The sequence below is a fragment of the Hyperolius riggenbachi genome, chromosome 7 (genome assembly GCF_040937935.1).
Source record: "Hyperolius riggenbachi isolate aHypRig1 chromosome 7, aHypRig1.pri, whole genome shotgun sequence".
Lineage (NCBI taxonomy): Eukaryota > Metazoa > Chordata > Amphibia > Anura > Hyperoliidae > Hyperolius > Hyperolius riggenbachi.
Genome location: NC_090652.1, coordinates 274,466,604 through 274,493,448, shown reverse-complemented (window position 1 = coordinate 274,493,448; position 26,845 = coordinate 274,466,604). Strand labels below are relative to the sequence as shown.

At 44.2% G+C, this 26,845-nt stretch overlaps 1 protein-coding gene across 6 annotated transcripts in view; it reads left to right on the top strand.

Annotated features, from left to right (window-relative positions):
* GALNT13 (polypeptide N-acetylgalactosaminyltransferase 13) overlaps nucleotides 1–26,845 on the top strand; it is a 391,024-nt gene that overhangs the window by 301,522 nt on the left and 62,657 nt on the right. For all 6 annotated transcript variants that reach the window (XM_068245768.1, XM_068245769.1, XM_068245766.1 and 3 more), the window contains exon 8: nucleotides 24,801–24,940. In XM_068245768.1, coding sequence (XP_068101869.1) covers nucleotides 24,801–24,940 — 140 coding nt within the window. The remainder of the gene's footprint in view (nucleotides 1–24,800; nucleotides 24,941–26,845) is intronic.

Sequence of the window (26,845 nt, the reverse complement as noted above, 5' to 3'; positions counted from 1 at the left end):
AATTCCAAGCTTACGAGAAAATACATGACTCAGAAATCTGCGAGGGTTATTTCTCAGATTTTATGTCTGGCATACTCATCAGCCCACATCAACAGATCACCTTGGAAAAGATTGTAAGCAATCTGACCACTCCAAGTGGAAATATTGGTGGCCTGAAATTCAGGATTTGCCAAGAATCTGAAACATTCTGATATAAACTCATCTCTGGTTTCAGAGTCCAGTATCTTAAACCTCTTAAAGACACAGGAGCCATATTTGACAAAATCGTACAAATCAGAAATTCCCTCTACACTGGGAATTTTGGTTGGGCTGGTCATACTGTAACGGTTGTGGAATTCTCTCCGTGATCAGCGCAAAGGATGTGCGCTGACACTGCGGAAATCCTCCACAAACGTATAATTTGCGGGAACCCAGCAGAAGGTGCAATGCACCTGTAGAGGGAAATTCCTGTCAGCAGGTGGAGCTGTGGAGTGCAGAGGAACAGCTCCTCTGCCCTACCACACACGCCAGACAGGAATTGTACGAAGGGAAGAAACGCAATCGCAAAAGAGGCGATTGAGAATGAGCACAGAGAAAGATTGTATGTGTGTGCACCAAACTAGTCGCCAACCCGCGACGCTGCACACACCACAACAGATATGAAGTAGGAACGTGATCGCGAGAGGTGCGATTGCCAGACGTGACACAAGGCTACAGCAAGGCGGAGCACGAGAGTAGCAAAGGCACAGCAAATCATACAATGAGGAGATAAGGAAAATAACAAACGCTAACTGAACGTGAACACCGCACTCATTCTCAACAGTGCACGCGTTCATGCGCGGTCTCCACGTGATAAGCACAATAGAGACAAGCATGTCTAACTAACCACTGACAGACAAACATGAAACAGAGGACGCGAGCGCTTGCTTAACGGTTACCTCACCGAGCCTTCAGCAAGCGTTCGTAGCTGACAAGACAGACACACGAAAACAGGGACAAGCGAGAGATAGGATCCACAGCACTAGCGAAAAGAGGCCAGTGCGATCCAAGGAGACAGAGAGATGGAGATCAGACGGATCCACAGCACTTGCGCTAGGCGAGTGCGATCCAGGCAAGATAAATAGAGGAGATAGCTGGTAGCAACCGCTGCTCCAGCTATACTCCAAGAACAAAGATCAGAACGACCTCCTGTCGACCACCGCAGGGACAGGACAATCGCAACAGAGTGACAAACAAAACAGATATGCAATCCTAACTGCACTAGGGAAACCTGCCTAAGTGCAGTGCCAGGAATTACTCTTAAGCTAATCTTTCAAACAATGGAGCAAGGCTGACACTCTCCAGAGTGTTTCACAGGAAGACTCCTTATGACCAGCAACTTACTGTGGGAAACACATGGTATATATAGAGCAGGCCTACAAGGGATGTGGCTAGGCAATTTGCATGACAAACGTATGCAAATTCCTCAGCAACAGCAAGCTGAAAAACTGACAAAAGGTCTCTCTTCCAGAGACCTGCAGAATGTAGACCTGAACAATGGTCACAAAGCTGAGCAGATCATTACAGTTACTGATCTAATTTTAGTGATGGTACTCGTCATTTACACAAAATCCAAATGCTGTTCACAAGTTTGACAGCTTTCAAGGAAAACCATTAAAGAGTAGCCCAGTGTCCGCGCCCAATAATTTATCCTGTGTTCGTAGCCAAACTTTGCTTGGTGAAATAGAGCCCTATGCACAAAATAACTTTGGGCAGGGCAGCAGGCCGGTATTATGGCGGCCTGTGCATATTTTGTAATGTAGTGCTCAGCTCCTCATAGGGTATTGTTGACTGGGAGCCCATTTTCTATGCACATATGCTATGTATCTTGCAGATACTGGCGGTTGTTGTCCAGATTGCACCGTAGCTTTTGTATTGCACTTTGCACTTTTATAGAGGCGAGTTAATGGATCGTATCCATTGGTTAACCGTATACTGATTGCGATAGATGGCTATTTAGGCCATTTTAGGTGACGACCTGGATTGGTGATTTTTATATATATATTATGGAACTGCACCCAGCACCTTGTGTAATTAACACTTTTTTTTATTCAATTATATTGTTACCGGTATATGGATCTTATTCATTTTCCATTGCCTGCATTGCTTAACCTCCTTAGCGGCAACCCCGTGTGTGACACGGGGTAAGCCGCCGGAGGGTGCCGCTCAGGCCCTGCTGGGCCGATGTAAATAATTTTTTTTTGCTGGACGCAGCTAGCACTTTGCTAGCTGCGCCAGCACCCTGATCGCCGCCGCCGCCGCGCGCCCGATCGCCGCTATCCGGTGTGGCGCGCCCCCCCCCAGACCCCTGCGCTGCCTGGCCAATCAGTGCCAGGCAGCGCCAAGGGGTGGATCGGGTCTCCCAATGACGTCCCGACGTCCCGCCCCGTCGCCATGGCGACGGGGGAAGCCCTCCAGGAAATCCCGTTCTTTGAACGGGATTTCTTGATCGCCTATTGCCGGAGGCGATCGGCGGGGCTGGGGGGATGCCGCTGAGTAGCTTTAAAAAAAAAAAATTAAAAAAAAACTGCTGCGCTGCCCCCTGGCGGTATTTTTCATACCGCCAAGGGGGTTAATTATACCACTATTTAGGCGTATTGAATAATATAACCCCCTATTCATATTGTATTGCTCCAGCTGTGCATCTATTTTTCACAACCACTCTCCCCCATTTTATGGTTTTTGCCCCCCCTCCCCCTTTTTGTTTTTTGTCTTGTTTATTGTTATGAAAGTGATCAATAAAAATGATGTACTTGTATTTTCATACAACTGGTGCATTATTGTGAGATCTTTCCTCTTTATTCTTTGAGATCTGACAATAATGATCTGCTGCATGCTTGTTCAGGGTCTATGACTAAAAGTATTATAGGCAGAGGGTCAGCAGGACAGCCAGGCAACTAGTATTGCTTAAAGTGACACTGAAGCGAAAAAAGACATTATGATATAATGAATTGTATGTGTAGTATGGATAATTGATAGAACATTAGTAGCAAAGAAAATAGTCTCATATTTTTATTTTCAGTTATATAGATTTTTTTTCATCATTCTCTAATATTTGCAATTTACACATTACACTCAGCATTCTAAATGATTTTACAGAGCAGGCTAGTGAGCTTTTTAACTTTACTCTACAGAAAAAGAAAAAACAGTGACAGACACTTTAGATAATAAGCTTCAGAAGACAGAGCTCTCTGCATGGAGCTCAGGTAAGCTCTTTTGCATAGATAGAAACTGGAGTTTCTTAACCCTTCCTGTACTGGAAACAATATTAGACTCATATCTCTGCTGCTAATGTTTTATTTCTTAGATGTACTGCACATACAAATCATATCATATGTTTATTTTCACTTCAGATTCCCTTTAAAGCTGAATTGAAAGGTTAAAAGAAACAAAACAAACAAAGTGTTTCACTTACCTGGGTCTTCTGCCAGCCCCTTGCAGCCTTCCTGTCCCGCGCCGGTCCTCCATGATCTTCCGTCCTCCCGCCGCCAGCTACTTTCAGTCCAGTTGGAGCTGCAACTGCGCCTGCGCGCCCTGGGCCACTCATAGCTTTCTTCGCTCTCCCACACGCTATAGCATCCTGTACTATTAGTGCAGGACGATATTGTGGATCGGAACGCGAAGAAAGCTATGTGTAGTTCGGGGAGTGCAGGCACAGTTGCAGCTTCGACTGAACTAAAAGTAGCTGGCGGCGGGAGGACGGAGGATCGTGGAGGACCGGCGTGGGACAGGAAGGCTGGAAAGGGCTGGCAGAAGCACCAGGTAAGTCACTTTGTTGATTTTTTAAACCTTTCAGTTACGCTTTAAAGTGAAATAAATATGTCAGCCTCTATAGCCCTCTTGTAACAGTTGTCCTTTAATCTGTGTTGGTATGTAATATAATATCCCACGCTCACCTCCTGACATTGGCCCACCTCCCCTCTAGGTCTATTAAACCCCCCCTGTCCCCGGTTGGGCCCAGAAAAATCTATGGCTAAAAGTATTAAACGGTGGAGGATCAGCAGGGCAGCCAGACAATGTGTACAGTTTGAAAGGAAATAAATATGTCTGCCACCCTATGCCTTTCAGTTCGGGTCCACTGTAAAATAAGTAATTTTTTTTTCTGACCATTGTACAGTTTTAAAGAAAGTGTTTTTGGAAAGCCCCTACATGTTCTTAATACGTCCCTGCAACATCCTTGCCTCTTATTTATCAGGCAAACGTTGCAGGCGCTGCCAGCAGCCCCTAAAGCTACAGCAATGAAACTGCAGAAAGAAACAGGCTTTTATCCGAACAGCTTCTGTTTTCTATTTGTTTTCCTAAGTACTTTATAACAAATAGCTTGTGTTAGACTATGTGCCGCAGAACATTAGGAAGTATCTTCTTTCGGTCTGAAGGTGTCACTATTGAAACAGCACATTAGGGAAACGCAGGGATGCTGTTAGAAGATCATTTATAGAATGACTGTGACCTAGCAGTGGCCCCCTATAGTTGAAAAGGTTACACTGCGCAGCAAAGCTCAGCATGCAGACTCTTTTTTTTTATATTATTGCTTTTGAAAGTATTGGTACGAATGGGCAGCTAAGAAACTATTGGTGGCATACTGTGTGCTATTATCTATTTTGATTCAAGAAATGGAATTTTGTATACTGTATTCACTCTGTAAGAATCATTACTTGCTCCCTATTACTGCATATTTCAGCAAAAAAGATGCACTTTTTCTACCTCAAAATTAGGAAGAAAAAGCCACTGCGTCTTATATGCCAAAAACAGGGAGTCCCCAGCTTAACCTATTTTGGTTCCTGGACGTAGAAACTACGTCCAGGAACCATGCGCGCTCCCGCGTGCTCCCGCGGCCAATCGCACGCGTGCACGCGCACTCCCGGCCGCGGATTCGGTAGCCACGGAATCAATTGTATCGGCTATGGTGCCCGATCACTGATTCCTCTCCCCCGCTGAAAAAGCGACAGCTTCTCTCGGAAGCTGTGCTTTTTCTGGCCGTTCCCTTCCCGATGTGTCACTCTAAGCGTGTGTTACGCTTAGAGTGACGTCATGTAAACAAACTCATGGCCGCTATCTAACAACTAAAATTAAAAAAAAATTAAAAACAACACACAATTACATTATAAAACTATACTTTACATCCCACCCTCCCAAAAATACCCAAATAAAATGTTTAACCACTTGAGGACCCACCCTTTACCCTAAATAAGGACCAGCGCTGGTTTGATTGATCTGTGCTGGGTGGGCTCTGCAGCCCCCAGCACAGATCAGGGTGCAGGCAGGGAGATCAGATTGCCCCCCTTTTTTCCCCCCTATGGGGATGATGTGCTGGGGGGGTCTGATCTCTCCTGCCTGCTGTGGGTGGCGGGGGGGGGGCACCTCAAAGCCCCCCTCCGCGGCGAAATTCCCCCCTCCCTCTCCTACCTGCTGCCTCCGGGGCTATCCGTCCTGTGCAGCCAGTGACAGGACGTCCCCTGTCACATGGCGGCGATCCCCGGCCGCTGATTGGCCGGGGATCGCCGATCTGCCTTACGGCGCTGCTGCGCAGCAGCGCCGTACAAATGTAAACAAAGCGGATTATTTCCGCTTGTGTTTACATCTAGCCTGCGAGCCGCCATCGGCGGCCCGCAGGCTATTCACGGAGCCCCCCGCCGTGATTTGACAGGAAGCAGCCGCTGGTCCTGCAGCTGCCACTTTGCCGACGCACGTTATGAGTGTGCGGTCGGCAAGTGGTTAATATAAAAAAAAACAAAAAACATTACAATAAAAAAAAAAACATGTAAATATTTACTTAAGGGTGTAAACTTTTTAAATATCAATGTAAAGATGAAATATTTCTATAATTTTTTTATTTTAAACTTGTAAATAGTGATAGATGCAAAACGGAAAAAATGCACCTTTATTTCCAAATAAAATATTGTCGCCATACATTGTGATAGGGACATAATTTTAACGGTGTAATAACCGGGACATATGGGCAAATACAATACGTGAGTTTTAATTATGGAGGCATGTATTATTTTAAAACTATAATGGCTGAAAACTGAGAAATAATGATTTTTTCCGTTTTTTTCTTATTCTTCCTGTTAAAATGCATTTACAGTAAAGTGGCTCTTAGCAAAATGTACCCCCCAAAGAAAGCCTAATTGGTGGCGGAAAAAACAAGATATAGATCAGTGCATTTTGATAAGTAGTGATAAAGTTATAGACTAATGAATGGGAGGTGAACATTTCTCAAGTGAAAACAACGGAACGCGAATGGGTTAAGATCCCTAGCTGATACGAACTACTGACCCATATCTCCTCCCCTCCGCCGTGTATAGATAAATGCAGCTGCAGCATGGCTCACCTTATCCATCAGCTCCAGTGGCGATCAGAGACCTCTCCTCACTCTCACTGCTCCCCTAGTGCCACTGCCGGCTCCAATGGATTAGGTGAGAAACGTGCTGCTGCTTCTTTCATCTATTCAGGGGAGGAGGAAACATGAGGGATAGGGGGAAGTGGAGGAGGGCACAGGGGGACAGAATGGGACGCACAGGGGGAGAGAAAGGACCATGGGGGAGCAAAGGAGGACATGGGGACAGAAGGGGACACATGGGGACAGAAAGGGACACACAGAGGGAGCAATGGAGGGCACAGGGGGAGAGAAAGGACCATGGGGGAGCAAAGGAGGACATGGGGACAGAAGGGGACACATGGGGACAGAAAGGGACACACAGAGGGAGCAATGGAGGACACAGAGGGAGAGAAAAGACCATGGGGGAGCAAAGGAGGACATGGGGACAGAAGGGGACACATGGAGACAGAAAGGGACACAGAAGGACACATAGGGGACAAAGGAGGACACATAGGGGACACATGAGGTAAAGGGGGACACAATAATTGGGGGAGGACATCTAACAAGATGCTCATGAAACATGGATGCACCAGGTTTAGTATTTTTTTTTATAACATGCCTATTTTTTTTATCAGTAGTACAGTCTTTCCCCTAAAGTAAGACATCCCCTGAGAATAAGCCCTAGCAGGAATTCCTAGAAATATCAGACCTCCCCCGAATGTAAGCCCTACCAGGCAGCAGCCCACATGACACCAGCAAGTCACACTCAATACAAAGCCTGGATACTGGAGAGCAGCAGTATAATGTGAGTTCTACAGTCCTGTATTTGTGTGTCAGGCAATTTGTGTTTTTGCTGGCGCCAGCCCTCCTGATCTGTCTTGATAAGCATCAGCAGCACTTCACCTCTTCCCAGGACACACAGCTTATCCTATCATAGCTCTGAGGAGCCTGACAGAGTTTTCTGTTTGCAATAAATAGACTCTTACCCACATGATCAGCAGAATTTCAATTTCTTGTAAGTGAGAGCCAATATCTGCAAACCACAAGCTCTGTGTATGCTGCTTGTGTTTCAGCATGGCATGCAGCATATACATTTTGTATAGGAAAACTACCATTGTTTCCCCCCCAAATAAGACATCCTCTGAAAATAAGCCCTAACACATCTTTTGGAGCAAAATTAATATAAGGCAGTGTCTTATTTTCGGGGAAACACGGGTAAAATTACACAGACGTCTATCTGCTTCCTCGGGTGTAATTAAGGAAATTAAGCATGGTAAAAGGGGAAAAAAATACAATATTTTGCAAATTATCTCTCAACTAAGGCTTTAAAACGAATATCCCCGCAATAAAATTACCAATATGTATTTTACAGTTTATGTGTTTTCAATATTAAATGTCAGCAGCACATATGATTTTATATTCCTCCAAATAGTCCTTTAAATGTAATTGAAACTTCTTTATTACAGTCTTAAATGTACACGACATTAAATAAAATAAGTTACTACCCAAAAGTTATCCCAAAAGGATGCTTCACTAGTTTTTAAGAAAACAAAACCTATTCTAACTTCTGTTTATAATTATTTTTGTGTTTATAAGATCTGAAAGATCTACCATATTGAGATTTGCAAACAGACTTGGCAAGAAAGAGATTCATCTGCTTTGAGACTAAATTCACTTAAAATTTACCATTACATATTGTAATAATCAAGTTGATAAGTGAATATAAATAATGCATAGGAGCAAAGTCATGGGTAAAATACCTTTTTTCGCATCAAATGTACTTGCCAGTGCACTGCAGCTCCCTCACTGCTTCTGAGTAATGCAGAAGCTGCAGTGCATAACCCTGCGACTTCCAGAAGTAGACCAGACGTGTGGTGCAACCTGCTTTGCCTGTTGCAGTGCAGTTGTCCAACAAACGGACAATCGTACCGCTATAGTGTGAAAGGGGCCTTAAAGAGGAACTCCAGTGAAAATAATGTTATAAAACAGTGCTTGATTTTTACAATAATTACCTACGTATAAATGATGTAGTCAGTGTTTTCACATTGTAAAATCTTTCCTCTCCCTGAATTTACATTCTGACATTTATCACCTGGTGACATTTTTACTGCTAGCAGGTGATGCCAGTGGAAGTAGCTGCTGCTTGCTTTTTTGGCAGTTGGAAACAGCTGTAAACAGCTATTTCCCACAATGCAACAAGGTTCACAGATGGGAAACTGCCAGGACCGTGGTCGAGGGGTATCACCACAATATCAGCCATACAGAGCCCCTGATGATCCGTTTGTGAAACCGTGGGAAAGGGGGTATCAGCTACTGATTGGGGTGAAGTTAAACTCTTGGTCACGGTGTCTCTATAAAGGGAATCTGAAGTGAAGAAAAAATTATGAGATAATGATTTGTGTGTGTAGTACAGCTAAGTAATAGTACATTAGTAGCAAAGGTATGAGTCTCATTTTGTTTCCAGTATAGGAAGAGTTAAAAAAAACTTCACTTATATATGCAAAAGAGCTTCTCGGAGCTCTCCAACCCAACTTGGATCACTGTTTTCTGGAGCACTTATACATCATAGAAACAGTCAGAGACAGACTACTTAAGGACCGGCTGATTATTATGTGATCTGTGTTGTGTGGGCTCTTCAGCCCGCAGCACAGATCTGGTTTGAGGCAGGCCATCAGACTTCCCCCCTTTTTTCCCCACTAGGGGGATGTCCTGCTGTGGGGGGTCTGATTGCCGCTGCTGCCTACTGCCGAGTGGGGGGGGGGCTCCTCAAAGCCTCCCTCTGCAGCGCTATTCCCCCCTCCCTCTCCTCCTTACTAAGGGCGGCACAGGACGGTGATCCGTCCTGTACCGCCTCTGATAGGCTGCAGCCTATCAGATGCCGGCGATCCCCGGCCAATCAGAGGCCAGGGATTGCCAATCTCCTTTACGGCGCTGCTGCAAAAGCAGCGCCGTGTGACGTAAATACCGGGGATTTCTTCCCCAAGTGTTTACATTTCGCCTGCGAGCCGCGATCGAAGGCTCGCAGGCTGTTCACGGAGACACCCTCCGTGAACTGACATGGAACGGCCGCTCGTTCCATGGAAATACAGGTGTGGTTAAGATAAGATTTTTACTGCAGTGAAGCTGAATGGGTCATTAGCTCTGATTGTTTTATAGATTAAAATACAGTGTGGCTTGTAATTGCAAATATGACAGAATTATGCAATGTTGAGTAAAAAAGCTACATATCTAAAATATGAGACTATTTTGCTATTACCGGTAATGTTCTATTTATTATCAGTACTACACATACAAGTCATTACATCATAAGGTTTTTTTTTTCACTTTAGTGCCTCTTTAATGTTGATTTGAAAATTAAGGTTTTACTACAACTACTGAAGAGAAAGATCAAATATTATTTTATAAAGTTGTCACTGTCGGTATTTACGGTAAAATCAAGTTGATCCAACAGGGACATGACTTTCATACAACTTTACTGAGCACTGTTGTATTTATTTATACACAAAGCAATACTTTGTGTATAAATAGAGTCTGAAGCTGATTTAAAAATGGCTTTTTACCTTTTATTTATGTTAGGCACAGCTATCTAGCAGCAGAACGAGGGTTTTTACCCCCTGGGGCACAATGCGAGGAGCACTTCGTGAGAGGCAGAGCTTTTGGCTGCAGTTCTGCCTCTACACGTGTCTATCAGCGCGGATCGTCACCTCTCCCCGCCCCTCTCAATCTTCCTTCACAGAGAGGGGCGGGGAGAGGCGGAGATCCGCGCTGATTCACGAGCATGGAGGCAGAGCTGCAGCCGAAAGCTCTGCTTCCTGGGGCGGCAAAATCCACGACCAAGAAAGTCGTGGATTTTGCACAGGGGATTTGGGGGGTAAAAAATCCTCGTTCTGCCGCAGGATATCGACGTTTTAACAGGGGCAAACATGCCTAACATAAATAAAATCACACCAGAAACAAGCATGCAGCTAGTATTGTCAGATCTGACAATAATGTCAGAAACAACTTATCTGCTGCATGCTTGTTCAGGGTCTATGGCTAAAAGTATTAGAGGCAACGGATCAGCAGGATAGCCAGGCAACTGGTATTGCTTAAAGGGGTTCTGTGGAGGGGGTTAAAAAGACAAAATCCGACACATACCTGGGGCTTCTATCGGCCCCCTGCAGCTGTCATGTCCTGCGCTGTCCTCCATTTCCCGCCGCCGGTCCCAGTCTAATCTTGCGTCTACCTAGACTGCGGCTGCGCGGCTGTGGATGCGTCATGGGATGTGTGCATCATCAGGAGCTTACTGTGCAGGCGCAGTACAAGAAAACTTCGTACTGTACCTGCCTTGTAAGCTCCCTATGATGCGCGTGGGATCAAACACTATTCGTCTATTTAGACGAATATTACACCGGGACCTGCGGCGGGGAACCGACGATCGTAGGAGGACGGCGCGGGACATGACAGCTGCAGGGAGCCGATAGAAGTGTCGGATTTTGTCTTTTGAGCCCCTCCACAGAACCCCTTTAAAAGGAAATAAATATGGCAGTGTCCATCTGCCTCTCACCTCAGGTTCCCTTTAATATCAGATCTTTTTATAGCCCATTCACCCTTTTACTAAATTAACTTAACCAATTAATATTCCCGTGTCATAATGAGCATGTCACGGCTTGATAAATGTGCTGATTGCTCGCTACGTGTCTGAGATGCCTCCTCAGTCTACTTCTCACATCTCCCGATAGATGGGCCTGTTAAGGCATGAAGAGAATAACCCTTATTGAAAACATTTGAGGAGAACTTATTTCACATTGATTAGTCTTGCAACGGTGTGTAACCTTCTTTCTAGTTTCTATTACGTGTGCAGCATGCTGCCAGCAAGGCCGCCCAGTTGCCATGGGTTTCCATGCCGGGGCACGTGGGACCAAAAAGTAATTTTCCCCTTACATTTCCTTGTCAATGGTTTAATACAACGCGCATATTGGTGAGAAAATTAAATTTTAATTAACTGACAGAAATGCTTCAATGGTATGCAGAATTAATCTAACCCAGGTCTGTATCTGTGAGATCAAGATGACATCAGGAAGTTATTAGCGGTCTTACACCAATGATTTGGCAGATCGGTTTTCGGAACTGTAACCAAGGATTGAATTTCATCCCAATCAGTAGCTGATTCCCTTTTTCCCTCGAAAAAAATATTTACCTTTTCTTGAATAGATCATCAGGGGTGTGCATGAAAAAAGGGCACCATGAAAAAGTGCCCGACTTGATAACGAAATGGCGCTGGTTATTAACGAAATCTGATAACGATAAAAATAGTTGTCAAGCTTTGTTAACAATAAATACCGTTGTAAAAACCGGCGAGAAATAATAACGAAAATATATTAACGTTAAATATTGTTACGTAATTCAACAATACAGCTTAACCCAACCGTACCCTCACACAGAACCTTCCCCTGATGGCGCCTAACCCTAACCACCCCCCGTGGGCGCCTAACCCTAAACCACCCCCCGGTGGTGCCTAACCCTAACCACCCTACGGTGGTGTCTAACCCTAACCACTCCCCTGGTGGAGCCTAACCCTAACCACCCCCCCTGGTGATGCCTAAAACTAACAGCTGCCCGGGTGGTGCCTAACCCTAACCACTCCCCCTGGTAGTGCCTAACCCTAACAACTCCCTCTGCAGAAACACCCTTTTATAGATAGTAATGATAATATCTTTGATAACGTAAAATCTGTACATATAAACAAAATAATATGACCAAAAATATAACATTGCAAGCTTCTAAAACGTTAACATACTTCAAAAACTATAATGTTCTAAGGTTGTTAAAGTGGACCCAAATTAAAAATACAAGATTTCAGAAATAAAATCTATTTTCTAAATTATAATAATAAATCTCAGCCTTTTTTCAGCTGCATGATGACAAATATAAAATATTTTACATTTATTGGAGGAACCCCTCCCTTCCTTTCAAATTGCCGGAATTTTTCCGGCAAACTGGTGGAGTAGATGGTGTCTGGCAATGGAGGAATTGCTAATGGCTGCCCCCAGTATAACCCTAGCTATGAAAAGAGAAGGGTGAAAAGCATGCACTGAAATGCTCATAGGCTTGAAGGAGTGTTTATTTATCTTTGTATGTGTCAGAGTGGTGCAACTAAATATTTTTAATTTAAAAAAATGTTTGGTTTGGGTCCGCTTTAACGATATTTATTGCACGCCCTTTTTTCGCTGTATTAACAATAATTGCATTAGAGTCTATGACGGCACCCTTAGACCCCCTAGACATCACTGGGCCCCCATGCGAAATTTTGGGCCCCCCCGCAAAACTTTGGATGGGGCGCCCCCACCTCCCTCACCTTCTGCACAGGAAAACTGTGAAAAGGACCATTGTGTTTTCCCCATGCAAATAAAAACAGTTAAACTTAAAGAAAACGTCAGGCAATCTATGCTACCCCCCAGATCTACTTACCCGGGGCTTCCTCCAGCCCCTTGCATCCGACAAGTTCCTCATTACAGCTCTGCTCCCAGTACATACATACACACACAACCATATTATTTTACTACATGAAAGCACATGCTATATGGAGGAACAACAATGACATGCTGAACATAAGATATAGTATTTATTGTAACTTTGGTAAAACATTCAGAATGTCACTGATTGATACTGTTATTACAGGATCTTGGACTCAGTATTAGACAACAAGCTCTCAATGAGGCAGTGACAGTCAGACATCAATCTTACCCACTCCACTGTGTTGTAAAAGTAATCAGACACCATAAGGTCATTAGCCTGTGTGTGATAAGAATCTATGAATCTCTTTGGAGTGATTGCTGAAAAGGGAAAGTCTACAACTTTTTTTTTTAAATGTGACTCCTCTGTTTGTAAGGTTGTACATGAAGTCATCAGAACTTTGCTGCAGTGAGAGACAGGTGTTTTTTATGAACCCTAGGGAGCAGGGACAGTGTACAAATTCCAAAGTGTGTATGATTCCTTATCTGTGTGGTGGACACATGCAGTCAATATAACAATGGTGCGAGAGCAGAATACGTTTTTTTCTCTCCATGCCCTTAGCTGTCAGTCTCTCAAACTTTTCCCCCCACGGGCCCCCTGTGGCTTCTGCCCCCCCTGCGGAGGCATCCCTTGCAGGATCTATTGTTACGCCCCTGCTTTTCGTCCACCCTCAGCCGGCGCCCTTTTTTTCCTGCTACCCATCAGGGGGTCTGTGTGGCTGATATTATGGTGAAACCCCTCCCACAGTGTGATGTCAGGACCTAAGGTCTTTGTGGTCATCAGGACAGGAGGGGAGACAGTTCACTGGTGGTAAGCAGCACTATGCGATATTGATCACCTTTGCTGCACAACTGCATTGCCTCTTGATTATACTGCATTTGATCTTGGAGATCGTAGTGATTTATTTATGTGGTACAGTTTTCTGACAAGTAGCATTTAGGCCTGGAACCCACTAGAAAGCGCAAACCGCTATCGCAATCGCTAGTGATTTGTGATAGCGTTTTAGGAGTAATTTCCCTGCTCTTATACAATTCATTAGCATGGAAACGCTCCCAAAATGCTGAATGTCCTGCGATTGTGATTTGCTTAATCACAAACGCTCTAGTGGAATCTGTCCCATCCATTTACATTGGTAGAGCGTTTAGGGAAATCGCTAGCGATTGAAAGTGCTCCCTAAACACTCAAAAAAAAACACTCTAGTGGGTTCCAGGCCTCATATCTGTGCAGTTTTCTCCGAGTGTAATCAAATTATACATTTATGTATTTATTTCTCTGGATTGCCTCCCCGTGTAGCTGGTGATCAGCCTGCATTTTTATTATTGGGATATGTCCTTTAAGGCCTAGTGCACACCGAGCGGTTTTTGGAGCGATCCGCCGGCCGCATCCGCCTGTAAAAACGCTTGTCTAATGTATTGCAATGGGATGGTGCACACCGGTGGTTTGAGGTTTTTGCCCAGCCGCAAACGTGCCCCCTGCTGCACGTTTGCGGTTTTCTGAAGCGCTTCGTCCTCAATGTAAAGTATAGGAAAAACGCGAACCGCTCTGAAAAACGCTAGATCAGAGCAGTTTGCCAGGCGTTTTTGTTACAGAAGCTGTTCAGTAACAGCTTTTACTGTAACAATATGTGTAATCTGCTACACAAAAACGCACCCAGAACCGCTAGGTATGTTTAGAAAACCTCTCTAAGGGCCCATTCACACTAGAAATCGATAAACGCTAACGCAAAACGCTGAACGTTTTTCTGGCGTTTTTTCCTAGCGATTTTTCACTGTATAGAGAGCGTTTTTCCTGCGATTAGCTTTTTGTGATTTCTAGTTCAATTCAAATACGTTTATTGATTCGCTAATCGCTGCAGAATCGCTCAGAAAACGCTGCATGCAACGCATTTGCGTTTCAGCAAATCGCTAAACGCTTAGATGAGAACACTTCCATACACTTTCATTGTGCACACGTTTTTCAAATTGCTAGCGAGTTTCAGCAAAGCTGAAATTGCTCTGAAAACGCACAAGTGTGAATGGGCCCTAAACATACCTAGAATCGTTCTGAAATCAGCTCCCAAAACCGCTAGCATATTGCGGATCTGCTAGCGGTTTTGGTGTGCACTGGGCCTAAGGCCTGGTGCACATCGGAGGAGTTTTTCTGAGCGTTTTGAGTTTTTAAATCTGCTGCTAATGTTATCCTATGTGTCTGTGCACACTGGAGCAATGAGGTTTTGTAAAAAAAACCCATAGCGTTACATTGGGAAGAGATTTTGAAACCTCTAGCGTTTGGGCACTAGAGGTTTCAAAAGCTCTTCCCAATGTAATGCTATGTTGTTTTTTTTTACAAAACCTCATTGCTCCAGTGTGCACAGACACATAGGATAACATTAGCAGCAGATTTAAAAACTCAAAACACTCAGAAAAACTCCTCTGGTGTGCACCAGGCCTAATAAAGTATTGGTTTATTTATCAGATGAGTGTTATCTTTGCATTATTGGCCATGGATTCCTTTTTCTCATTTATGCATACAAAAATTTGCATAAAAGCGCATACCAATTTACATGCTATTTTTCACCAATCAGAAAAATTGCATACTTTGTTTGGACACAAAAATGTCACACTACAGTGGAAGCGTAGCCTACCGGTAATTAGGCAACCAAAAAAAAGGTCATGTGGCAAGCAGTGGAGCCTATGCTGCTACATTGCCTAGGGACGCGATTCAGCAAAAAGGACTCCTATTACAAAACATTTTTTTTTTTTTTTGTAAAGATGTGTACATCTTTTTTGCATAAATGTTATGATTACACTTCTTTAGTATTGCCCTGCAGCATTCGTAATCCCAAAATGTTGTACAATAATCTGAAGTAACTTTCACAGCTAATATCACCATCCTATTTCCATTGTTTTTTGTTTTGTTTTTTTGGCATAAAAGCAAATATTTGACAAAATGAGGTGTTGCGATTTTTACAATGATGGTGATAGGATATTACTGTTTATTGGCATCAAAAAGAACATTCTATTTTTTTTTTGCAACATATGACCTTTAGGGCCCTTTCACACTGGTGCGGTGCGGCAGTTTTACCAAACCCCACCGCAGACCAATGTTAGTCTATGGTGCCTTTCATACTGACATGGTACGGCGCAATGCGACAAATGTGACATTTTCATTGCATCCCCCAACGCCAGGGCCAACCTATGTTACTCTGCAGCGACATGCGGTGGACTGGAAGTCATGTAAGTCTATAGCGACGCATGTTTGTTATAATGCCCGCCGCAAGTTTTACGCATCATACATGCGCGGAAGTGTATTTGAGCAATACTCTTCCGTGCACGTTATTGTATCAGCCACAGGAAGTGAGCGTCACTTCGTGCTTGGCCGGTTGCCAGACTTGGATTACCGTGTACTAACGCAGTAATGCATGAAGGCCAATCCGCAGTGTGAAACCGGCCTAAGGCCTCCTTTCCATGGACTGTTGAGCTGTGTGTTCAACAAGCAGTTACCAGGCAGCAGTGAGCAGTTACTAGGCAGCAACAAGCAGTTACCAGGCAGAAGTAAGCAGTTATCATGCAGCAGTGAGCAGTTACTAGGCAGCAACAAGCAGTTACCAGGCAGCAGTGAGCAGTTACTAGGCAGCAACAAGCAGTTACCAGGCAGAAGTAAGCAGTTATCATGCAGCAGTGAGCAGTTACTAGGCAGCAACAAGCAGTTACCATGCAGCAGTGAGCAGTTGAGAGAGTTTGAGAGGCATTTCACTGCCTATCAACAGTTCGTGAAAAGGAGGCCTTAATCTTTGGGTTTAGTGCTCTGGCAGTCAAAGACACTCCTCTTTCAAGCTCTAATTTACCAGGCAGCGCCCCCCCCCCTTAAAGAGAACCTGTACTGAGTAAAAATATTTAAAATAAACACATGAGGTAACTTCAAATGAACATTACATAGTTACCTTGCCATCAGTTCCTCTCAGAAGCTCACCATTTTCTTCTGACAATAATCCCTTCCTGTTCTGACAATATTTTGTCAGATCTGAAATATATCAGTTGCTGTCAGTTATAGCTGAGAGGAAAACTGATGTACCAGGTAATGTCCATGTTTCCCTATGGCTCAAGTGGGCGATGTTACAGTTTAACTGTGTGCTGACCAGAAAGCTGTTATGGGTAATGGCCATTTTCAAAATGGAGGACGTAAAATTCCCTTGATCACAGTGAACAAACAGGACGCTGGACAGGAGAAAGACACTGAGGAGTAGACTACATGGAAGGTAAGTATGACTTGTGTATGCTTATTTTGACTTTTAATTCTCAGTTCAGGTTTTCTTTAAAGTGGACCTGAACTCAGACCTCCTCTCTGCTCTAAAAGATACACAACAGCATAATAACCTTTAAACAAAACACATGCATTTGTTACAGCTGATACAAGTCGTGCAATAAATCTGCACAGTTTCTGCTTCCTGATTCATGGAAGCAGACCTATTGTTTGCAGCCTGAGCTTTCAAATGGGCTTATCTGCCATAGGCAGTCATGTGACACAGGGGAGGGATCAAATTACAACTAGTGAATAGACACAAATGAGGGGGAATTAGACAGGCTAAACTCTCTAAATACATACAGGGTGCATTTATCTCTGTTTTCCTTGTGTCCTGTGCAAGAGTTCAGGTCCACTGTAAGGGCGGGAAATATAAGGGGGTGGGGGATAGTTTGTTTAAAGACAAAAAGAAAGAAATAGACCATATAGCAAATGAAAAGCAAACTTTACCAACATATCAGCATGACAAGATAACTACTTATTTCTATTTTCTAACTGTTCTATTTTCAAGGCACCATCTTTTTGCATCCCGAAGTGCCCTAATATGAGGTTTGTTCACATAACAAAATCTGACTGAGCTTATTAGCATAAACAAGATCTATTTATGATGCAAAACTCTGGTGGATGCATGAATCAGCTGGGATTTTGTTAGAACAATATACTTATGCAGTGTCAGCATTGACTGCTTTAATAACGCTCTCCTGGCAATAGAGGTTGAAGCGTGAAAATTCCAGGAGGGGGGCATCAAGGCACAAGTCTACTGTAAAAAGCCATAAATTGGACTACCACTAGTGCTAGTACACTGAGGTCAGTTTACAGTGTACCTAAAGTGACCTGATGAGATAAAACATATACACATATAGTACTAGCTCTACTAAGAAATTATCTGAAGCCCCTTTCTGTTTTTCAGTATAGAAATACCATATTTTTCAGACTATAAGGGCTGGTTCACATGGGTGTTTTTGTGGCATTTAATGTGTCGTTTCAGACGCTGCATTTTTTTGGAGGATCTACCGCTTTCCCATTCAAGTGAATGGGAGCATTTAGAGCTGTCTTTTGCAGGCTTTTAGGAAAGCTTGGTGGTAGATCCCGGCATCGCGTCTCGTCTCATCTCCAAAGCAACATGTTGCTTTCAGAGGCGATAAACGCCAGGAAAAAATTGCAGAGACCTGAACTGCTAGTGTCGAAGGCTTCTCAAAAGCCTTCAAAAGCTGGCATTTAAACACAGGCGTTTAAATGTGGCGCCAAGCGACACAGAAACCCGTGTGAACCCGCCCTTAGACGCTCCTGACCATAAGGCGCACCTAGGTTTAGAGGACAAAAACCAGGGGACAAATATATATATATATATATATACCGTACTAAACCTGGTGCATACATGGTGAAGGGGCATCTTGTGGATTATGCCCCCTTTGTACCTCTTATAGAATCCACAAGTATTATCAGCACACCAAGGATATCAGCACACACTTTGTATTGTGCCAGTTTCCACAATGTAGTCCCTCTTCTGTCCCCCTTGTGTCCTCCTGTGTCCGCCTCGGTCCTCCTTGTGTCCTCTATCCCTGTTGTGTCCCCCTGTGTCCTCCATTTGTCCCCCTGTGTCCTCCTCTGCATGGACACAGTACAGGGAGTCCCCGACATTGCGACGGGTTAGAGGCTTGTATTGGCAGGTGTTCACAAGTCAGGAACTCCCTGCATTTGGACTATAAGATGCAGTGACTTTTTGCCTACACTTTTGGGGGAGAAAAAGTGAGTCTTATAGTCCAAAAAATAAAATGTGTTATCTTTGCAAATGAGCTTGTCCAACAGCTTGTCGACTTCACTCAGTTTCCTGAAAAGTAAATGGAAGCCACAGGCATGTTATCTGCCAGCGTTTTACAGCAACAAGTGTTGAGTGTGGATTCTAGACTTTAGCTGTAACAAATGCAAATTTCAAAACAAAGCTATCAAACTTAAAATAAAAATGAAACTTTTCTATACTACCAATGTTCTATGATCCATCATCCATACTACACATGCAATTCATTATCTCATAAGTTTATTTTCTCTTCAGGTTTCCTTTAAACAGATTAATCAGCATGCAGAGTAATTACTTTAAATTCCCTTTAGATCTGATATGCAGAGAACTGATTCTCCTAAAATGTCTGATTGACTGACTTTCAACCGATTTTGATCAAATATTGATTGCAAGTGTCGATCGGACAGAAAAGATGATGTAGGCCAATTAGGGGCTGGCCATGAGCTGTAGTAGATCGACATCCCATAGCATTGCACTGCATAAAACTTTACAACGCTGCAGTTTGATCGATTTTCAATAGATTCCCTGCTTTAATCTATTGAAAATCGATGGATGGGGAGTGTGTGATTTTTCTTTCCTGAATCGATTCTTTTTAAAGTGTCCATAATCAATACAAATTTAGTGAATGCTTGATCTTCCAATCTGATAATTGTGATTGGAAGCAAACGATTGATCGAGCCCATAAACTGGGTCAAATATTTAACCAATCCAATCATTTCAAATGGAATTAATCCCAAAAAACAATTTGATGGAACCATTGTTGGATCGATTGTTAATTTGCACCAACAACACTATCCTTAGGGATCGATTGGAAGGTCAATCATTTGCTAAATCGTATTGTTAATGGACACCTTTAGAGAGGTTTAATTGATTGTTTTGCCATCTGTGAGTATATGCACTCTGTGAGTATATGGGCAGTTCCCTTTCTAAACCTTAGCCCTATTGCTACTCCGGTGGGTCTGTCTGTTCTCTGAGACACAAGGTGCCCATACATAAAAAAATGTATTGGCAGATCGACCAAGAGACAGATCTCTCTCTGATCGAATCTGAGAGAGATCTGTTGCCTGCCCATACACCACTAGCCAATTCCTGATTGATTTCAGCATGAAATATCTTGGGAATCGGCCTTGTGACGCCGCATCTGCCGCCTCCCACACTTTCCCCCCCAATGTAAAGTGTTTCCCCCTGTGCCTTGTGCAGTATATTTTGCCTGTCGGTGTCCACTGCTGACTCCGTCTTCATACACATGCCTCACGTGGTTGCCAGCGTATAAGTGCGCATGTGTGACATCATACACCCGTCCGCGGTATGCAGGAAACCACGTGCGGCGCGTGTATGAAGGCGGAGCCAGTGGCAGACATGGACAGGTAGAATATACTGCCCGGAGGGTAGGACATTTTACATTAGCTAGAGACAGGGGTTCTGTCGTGTTCGTTGTTCATCCCAACATCGCACGCTGCTAATGCCGTACACCCAATCAAGCAAGTCCGCCCTACATCTTGCAGCATGTCCAATCGATATATGCAACCAATTTTGGCCCGAAATTAGTCGCATCGTCAACCAGGCATGCTCTTGGTGGCACCGATTTTCATCCATTCCGATAATTATCGAATAAGATCATCAATCGGTCACCAAGTCGCCTGATGATTGGCCACCTATACTGTATTTAAAGGGACCCTGAGCAGAGGTGTAACATTAAAATCTGGACTTACCTGGGGATCCTCTAGCCCCCCCCGTAGCCTGCCAGGTCCCCCCAGTGTCCTCTGGGTCCCGCTGGGTTAATCCGGTGACTTTGACTGAAGTCGCGCTTGCCTGGCCCATGCACACACCAGACACGTCATCACGCTGGTCGCTTGTAAGCATCCTGTGCATGTGCGGTTCAGTCTTTAGTGAACTGCACATGCGCAGGACGCTCACAGCGAAAGCCAAAGCATTCACGAGCCGCCAGGGGGACTGCGAGAGGGACCCAGAGGACGCCGGCCGCCGGGGCACTTCACAGTTGCGGGCTACAGGGGGGCTGGAGGAAGCCCCAGGCAAGTCCAGATTTTAATTTTATGCCTCTGCTCAGAGTCCCTTTAACCAATCGAGAAAGATGAAGTCACATTTTCCCAACACAGGGAAATCAGAGAGACACCTTCACTGCAAAATGTATTTAGTGCAAACATACATCACCTGTCTAAATACAATACATTTTATTTTATAGGCTGTATTTCTCTGACACAACAAAGTGAATATTCTGTAGCTGTTGTTGCAGCGTAGATTACGTATGGAAGGCTGTTTTGTAAATTGAGGAGATTTGGCGGTGCAGACAATACATGAGCAGGGAGGATAAAGGCGGTAATTTACTTCCATCACTGCTGTATTCTGATAAGTTCGCACAGCGGAACGCCACAGACAGGAAACATAAGCCTGATAAGGTAAATAGACTTGTTTTCAGCCCGCGTCTGCCCTCTAACAGATAAATGGAAGGATCTAAAGCAGCAAAACATCAAAAAAACATGAAAAAGAAACAAGAAGTATGGATTAGAGACCGCCAAACACAAAATCTGCAGAAATGTAATTAGGAGAAACAACGATTACGTCTGCAGTTTACAGGCCCTTTGCCTCGCCGGCTTCCCTGTAAATATAAAGTATTCTTGGCTCGTGAATCAAAAAGATGGAAAGCGGGTAACTTGAACGCAGTGGTAGGAATGCTAAAGAAAAAAATGACATGATCTGTGCCAGTCGCTGGGAAAATCAGTCAGCCAATTATACAAGTATAAAGATTTGGCTACTGGGAAGTCCTGCACAGACTCCTTGCTCTCATTGCTGAAAGGCTAAAGATGGCAAGTTTATCTCAGATTTTAATTGGAAGGTCATTTTTTAGAAATCAATTCCAAAATGGCTCCTGCAGCAATTTTAGAATTGTAATATCTAATGTAACTCGTATATTAATTCTTTACTTTATGAAAACAATAATATAACTTTGTTGAAATACACACACTACAGCTGCTTAAAGGAAACCAGAGATGAACGCTTTGGCGCAAAATAAACATATCCCCCGATAGATTTTACAAAATAAATACTATACCTGGTATTTTCGCTGCTCTAGTGTGCTGTTTTTTGTGTGTCTTTTTACTAAAACTCTATGCAAAACACAGTTCATCAGAAAAGCATATTATTTAGTGGACTTTGTACAAAATGAAATTACCATTTCTAAAAAAAAAAAAAAAAAAACTCTTATGAATAACAAATATAGATTAAAAAAAACAAAAACGTTTTATAATATACCCTTACATTAGCAGTTCCTCCTATCTTATCACAGCTCTCTGGGATGCTGCAAGTATACAGAAAAGGGAGAGCAGAGCCAGAAGGGGGCAGGCTTGGGCTTTAAATTAAGACATCAGAGAAGACAGACTCAGCTATAATGATTCATGAGCAAAGCCAGACTGAATGCTCAGTCGGGATTTTATCAGGGCTGAACAAGCAGGCTGAGCAGTGAAGGATGAAAAAGAGAGCAGGTTAGGTGTTTTCTCTAATGTTCCCACTGATATATATGGTAAAATACATGAGGGTGCTTTGTCTCGTCTCTGGTTTACATTAAAGGGACTCCGAGCTCAAAATAAAAACGAAATCGGTACTCACCTGGGGCTTTCTGCAGCCCAGTGTAGGTCGGGAGGTCCCACGGCGTCCATCTGGCTCTTCTCCCAGGGCCTGGCCAAAAATGGCTCCCCGTAGGCTCCCGGCAACACTGGGCCCAAATGTCGGGCTCCTTCTTCCTAAAACGTCATGTCTGTCGTCACCACGCCGGCCGCCTCGCGTCATCTCAGCGGCCGGCGTGACAGTACTGCGCATGCACCGGGAGCCATTTCTGGCCAGGCCCTGGTAGAAGAGCCAGATGGACGCCGTGGGACCTCCTGACCTACACTGAGCTCCAGAAAGCCCCAGGTGAGTACCGATTTCATTTCTATTTTGAGCTCGGAGTCCCTTTAAGGCCGGTTTCACACTGTATCAGAGGAAAATTGATAATTTTTCCATTTAAAACTGATGAGTTTTTTACATTGGCATACGTTTTACATCAGTTTTTCCATTCTGTATCCTGTCGCCACCCGCTCGAAGTACCTGTCACCGTCAGGTCCAATACAAGGGACAAGCGCCAATTTACAGATCTGAGCCCCATCAGAAGCATCAAGGTGGCGACTAACTAAATTTTAAGCGAAGAATCATTTGAGCATTCAGATAATTGTGATCGGATTGGCAGATAATAAACTCCCTTAGTGTCCCCAATCAGTATGTAAAAATGATTGCTCAACAGCCATTTTATCAATCGAAAAAATATTTTTCTAATCAGTTGTGATGGATAGCATGTACAGATTGGTTTGTTCATGGTGTCAATGAATTATTACAACATTTTATTTCCGATTGCATTTATCGATCAGATAACTACTTGGTCCAATTTTTAGCAAAGAATTGTTTGAGCAATCAGCTCAAATGATTCTTGGCTAAAAATATGACCGCTAGTTGTCAGCTTCAGGCTCCGCATTGGATTGCAGAATGATAGGAAGCCTTCCCCAAACCAGGATGGAATCTTATTGGTCTGTTGCAATCCAGCAGTAGCCTGATGCTTCGGATTGGTCTCCGATCTGTATAGACAAGACACAGAACATTTATATTGTGCTTTTCTCCTGGTGGACTCAAAGCGGCAGAGCTGCAGCCACTATGTGCTCTGTAGGCAGTAGCAGTGTTAAGGGGGTCTTGCCCAAGGACTCCTTCCTTAATAGGTTCTAACTTACTGAACAGGAAGAGACAAGATTTCAACCCAGGTCTCCTGTGTCAGAGGCAGGGAATCGGTTGAAGAGGGTGCCTGAACCATCTGTATTAAAAGGGCGCCTCCATAGACTTCAATGTTATTTCTGCAAATCTCGGCTGCAAGGTGGTGAAAGGGGTTCCCAAGTTTTTGTTTTTGCTACAAGGTTTTCGATTCGGCTACAAAAGGGCGCCCCTTTGTAGCCGAGATTTTTGATTCAGGGGGTGCAGGGGGGGGGGGGGGGTTAGGAATAGGATTAGGCATCACAAGTGGGGAGATCTTAGGGTTAGGCACCACTAGGGGGGGGGGGGGTGTCTTAGGGTTAGGCACCACCAGGGGAGGATTCTGTGTGAGAGTAGGGAGAAGTTAGGTCATAGTAATCACTAGGTGGGGTCTTAGGGTTAGGCTCCACCAGGGAAGGATCTTAGGGTTAGGCACCACTAGGGAGGGGTCTTGGGGTTAGGCACCACCAGGGAGGGATGTCAGGGTTAGGCACTACCAGGGAGGAGTTAGACACCACTAGGGGGGTCTTAGGGTTAGGCAACACCAGGGAGGGGTTAGGGTTAGGCACCACCAGGGAGGGGTTGGGCACCTCCAGATCTTACCTATAACAGCATCCTTTTTATAAACTAGGACTAAACTAAAACCAGGTTCCCTTTGTAGCCAAGTTTGGCATTTCGCCTACACCAGGCGCCCTTTGTAGCAGAATTTGGCATTTTGGCTACACCAGGCACCCTTTCTAGCGAATCTGTTTTTTTTTGTCTATATTAGGCGCCCTTTTTTCCAGGCGCCCTTTTCAAATGTACGCCAGAGGCAGAGCCCTTAACCAGTACACTATCCAGCCACTGTATACTGGCGCTTCTTACAGTGGACCCGAACCGGACAATTAATGAGTGGGACTGCCTTGTGTTAAATGTACAGAACAGTGAGAGTGCTTCTGCTTTGCAGTGTCTTCTGTGTGGTGAAATTAATAAGCCACTCCCGTGTTCTTTGTCCTTTATTTAATAAAGCTGGTTTAGAAGAACAACCCAGCAGCTGAACACGTGCCAATGCTTCGCCTTAAGGAAGACAATTAAATAAAAGCCTTTTCTCCAATGTTGCAGGAGTTGTCAAGGTTGATTACGGTGATGTGGCAGAGAGGAAAGCTCTGCGAGAGAGACTGAGGTGTCATCCATTTTCCTGGTACCTTGAAAACATCTACCCAGACTCCCAGATTCCCAGGCGATACTTTTCCCTTGGTGAGGTATGATTTCTTACCCTTTTTCATTAGATTTATTGAGTGATAACTTCTAACATGGCACAGATATTTTATGTGGCGGTGTAACAAGCTCGCTAAAAGCTTGGCGCATTTCTGATTTTAGCCCTATTTTACAATAATGTAATCTCAGCCCCAGTATATTTTCTCCTAAGAGAAAAAAAAATATTTTCTATTTAAAATAATTTTCTGGCACTTGTCAACTAAAAAATACTGAAAAGGAGGTGGAAAGGAACTATCAAAGTTATTTTTAGTATTTTCTTGCATGCTGGTGGCTTAAAAGGCATTTTATTGACAAGTTTAAAAATATCAAATTGGAGAGAACTCAGGAGAAAAAGTTAATTGCATATGGGCCAGGGTGTTCTAATGCTTGTTTGGAAAATCTGCTTCATGTTATTTGCTCTCTCTTGGTGCATTGGTGAAGAGGCTGGACTGTGATGTGGACAGAGGGGCGGAAGCAGGTGGGGGTAAAGCAGTAGGGTGTGCCGAGAGCTGAGGGAAGCATGGCATGAGAAGAAGGTGGGCGGGGCTATGCTGTTAGAGGAGTGGATTTTTGGAAGTCTGACCAGATTTGGGGCAGAGGGGCAGGAGCAGGTTTGGGTGAAACAGTAGGTTTTGCCCAGAGCTGGGGGAAGCATGGCATGAGAGGAAGGTGGGTGTGGCCATGCTGTTAGAGGAGTGGGCTTCTTGATGTCTGACCAGATTTGGTGACCCTGTGGGGCGCAGTAGAGCCCTATTACTTTTCATCAATATCTTATTTTCATTAATATCTGGCCAAATCACTCATTTGATAGAATTTGCTCTAAACTATTGCTGCAAATGATTCCCGATCAAACGATTTTCAGCCGATCCCACCAGACAGAAAATATTGCTTGATCAGGATTGGAAGCAGCATTGGATTTTGAAAAAATGCACAGTGCAAGCAGCAGAGCTTACACTCACCTTCCTGCCAGCCAGGGACGGTTCTAGTAACAATAGGGCCCCAGGGCAAAATGAGTCCAGGGGCCCCCAACAGACAACCCTTGACCAAAAAGCTGCATTATGGGCCCTTGCTTGCAGTCAGATTTCCCTCCTGGGCCCCTGAGTCGGTTGTGGACCCTCCCCCCCCTTTCAATCACCTCCCAACTTAACAGTACTCCCTGGGGGCCGTGCAGAGTCTTTGGCAGTGACAGATGAGATGCTACTCTGCCAAAGACTCTGGAGAGGCCCTCAGGGATCAACACAACAATTAAGATGGGGTGAAACACCTTGGGGGCCCCTACATGCTCTGGGGCCCAGGGGCAAATGCCCCCCTTTGCCTCTATGGTAGTGCCGGCCCTGCTGCCAGCACACTTCCTGTGTCTTCTCTCCAGGCATACCTGTGTCACATGATAACCGCTAGAGGCCAAACACTGGAGGCCTCTAGTGGTCATGCAAGGTACGTGCTATGGTGCCTCTTGTGGGGGCATAGATAGGGAAGGCCCAGCAGGCAGGGTGCAGATCCTGAAATTTACAATAGATTCCATGCTGAAATCTATTGAAAATATGTGTAAAGTAAGTGGAGGGATTATTTGAGCAGATAGATCAACTACTGTATTGTCCGCTTTACAAATCCCCAAATGGATAAATACATACTGTATGCAGTCAACAAGCTGGAATAGCACACATTTCAAGTAGGAATCATTAAAGTGGACCTGAACTCAGAACTTCCTTTCTGCTCTAAAAGATAACAGCATAATAACCTGATTCCTGACACAGCTGTCACACAAATGACAGCTAAACTCTCTAAATACATACAGGGTGCATTTCTCTATGCTTTCCTTCTGTCCTGTGCAAGAGTTCAGCTCTACTTTAAGGTGAAAAATAAGTAAGCTTTGTGAATCAACCCCCTAGTGTCTTCACTACTGTATATAG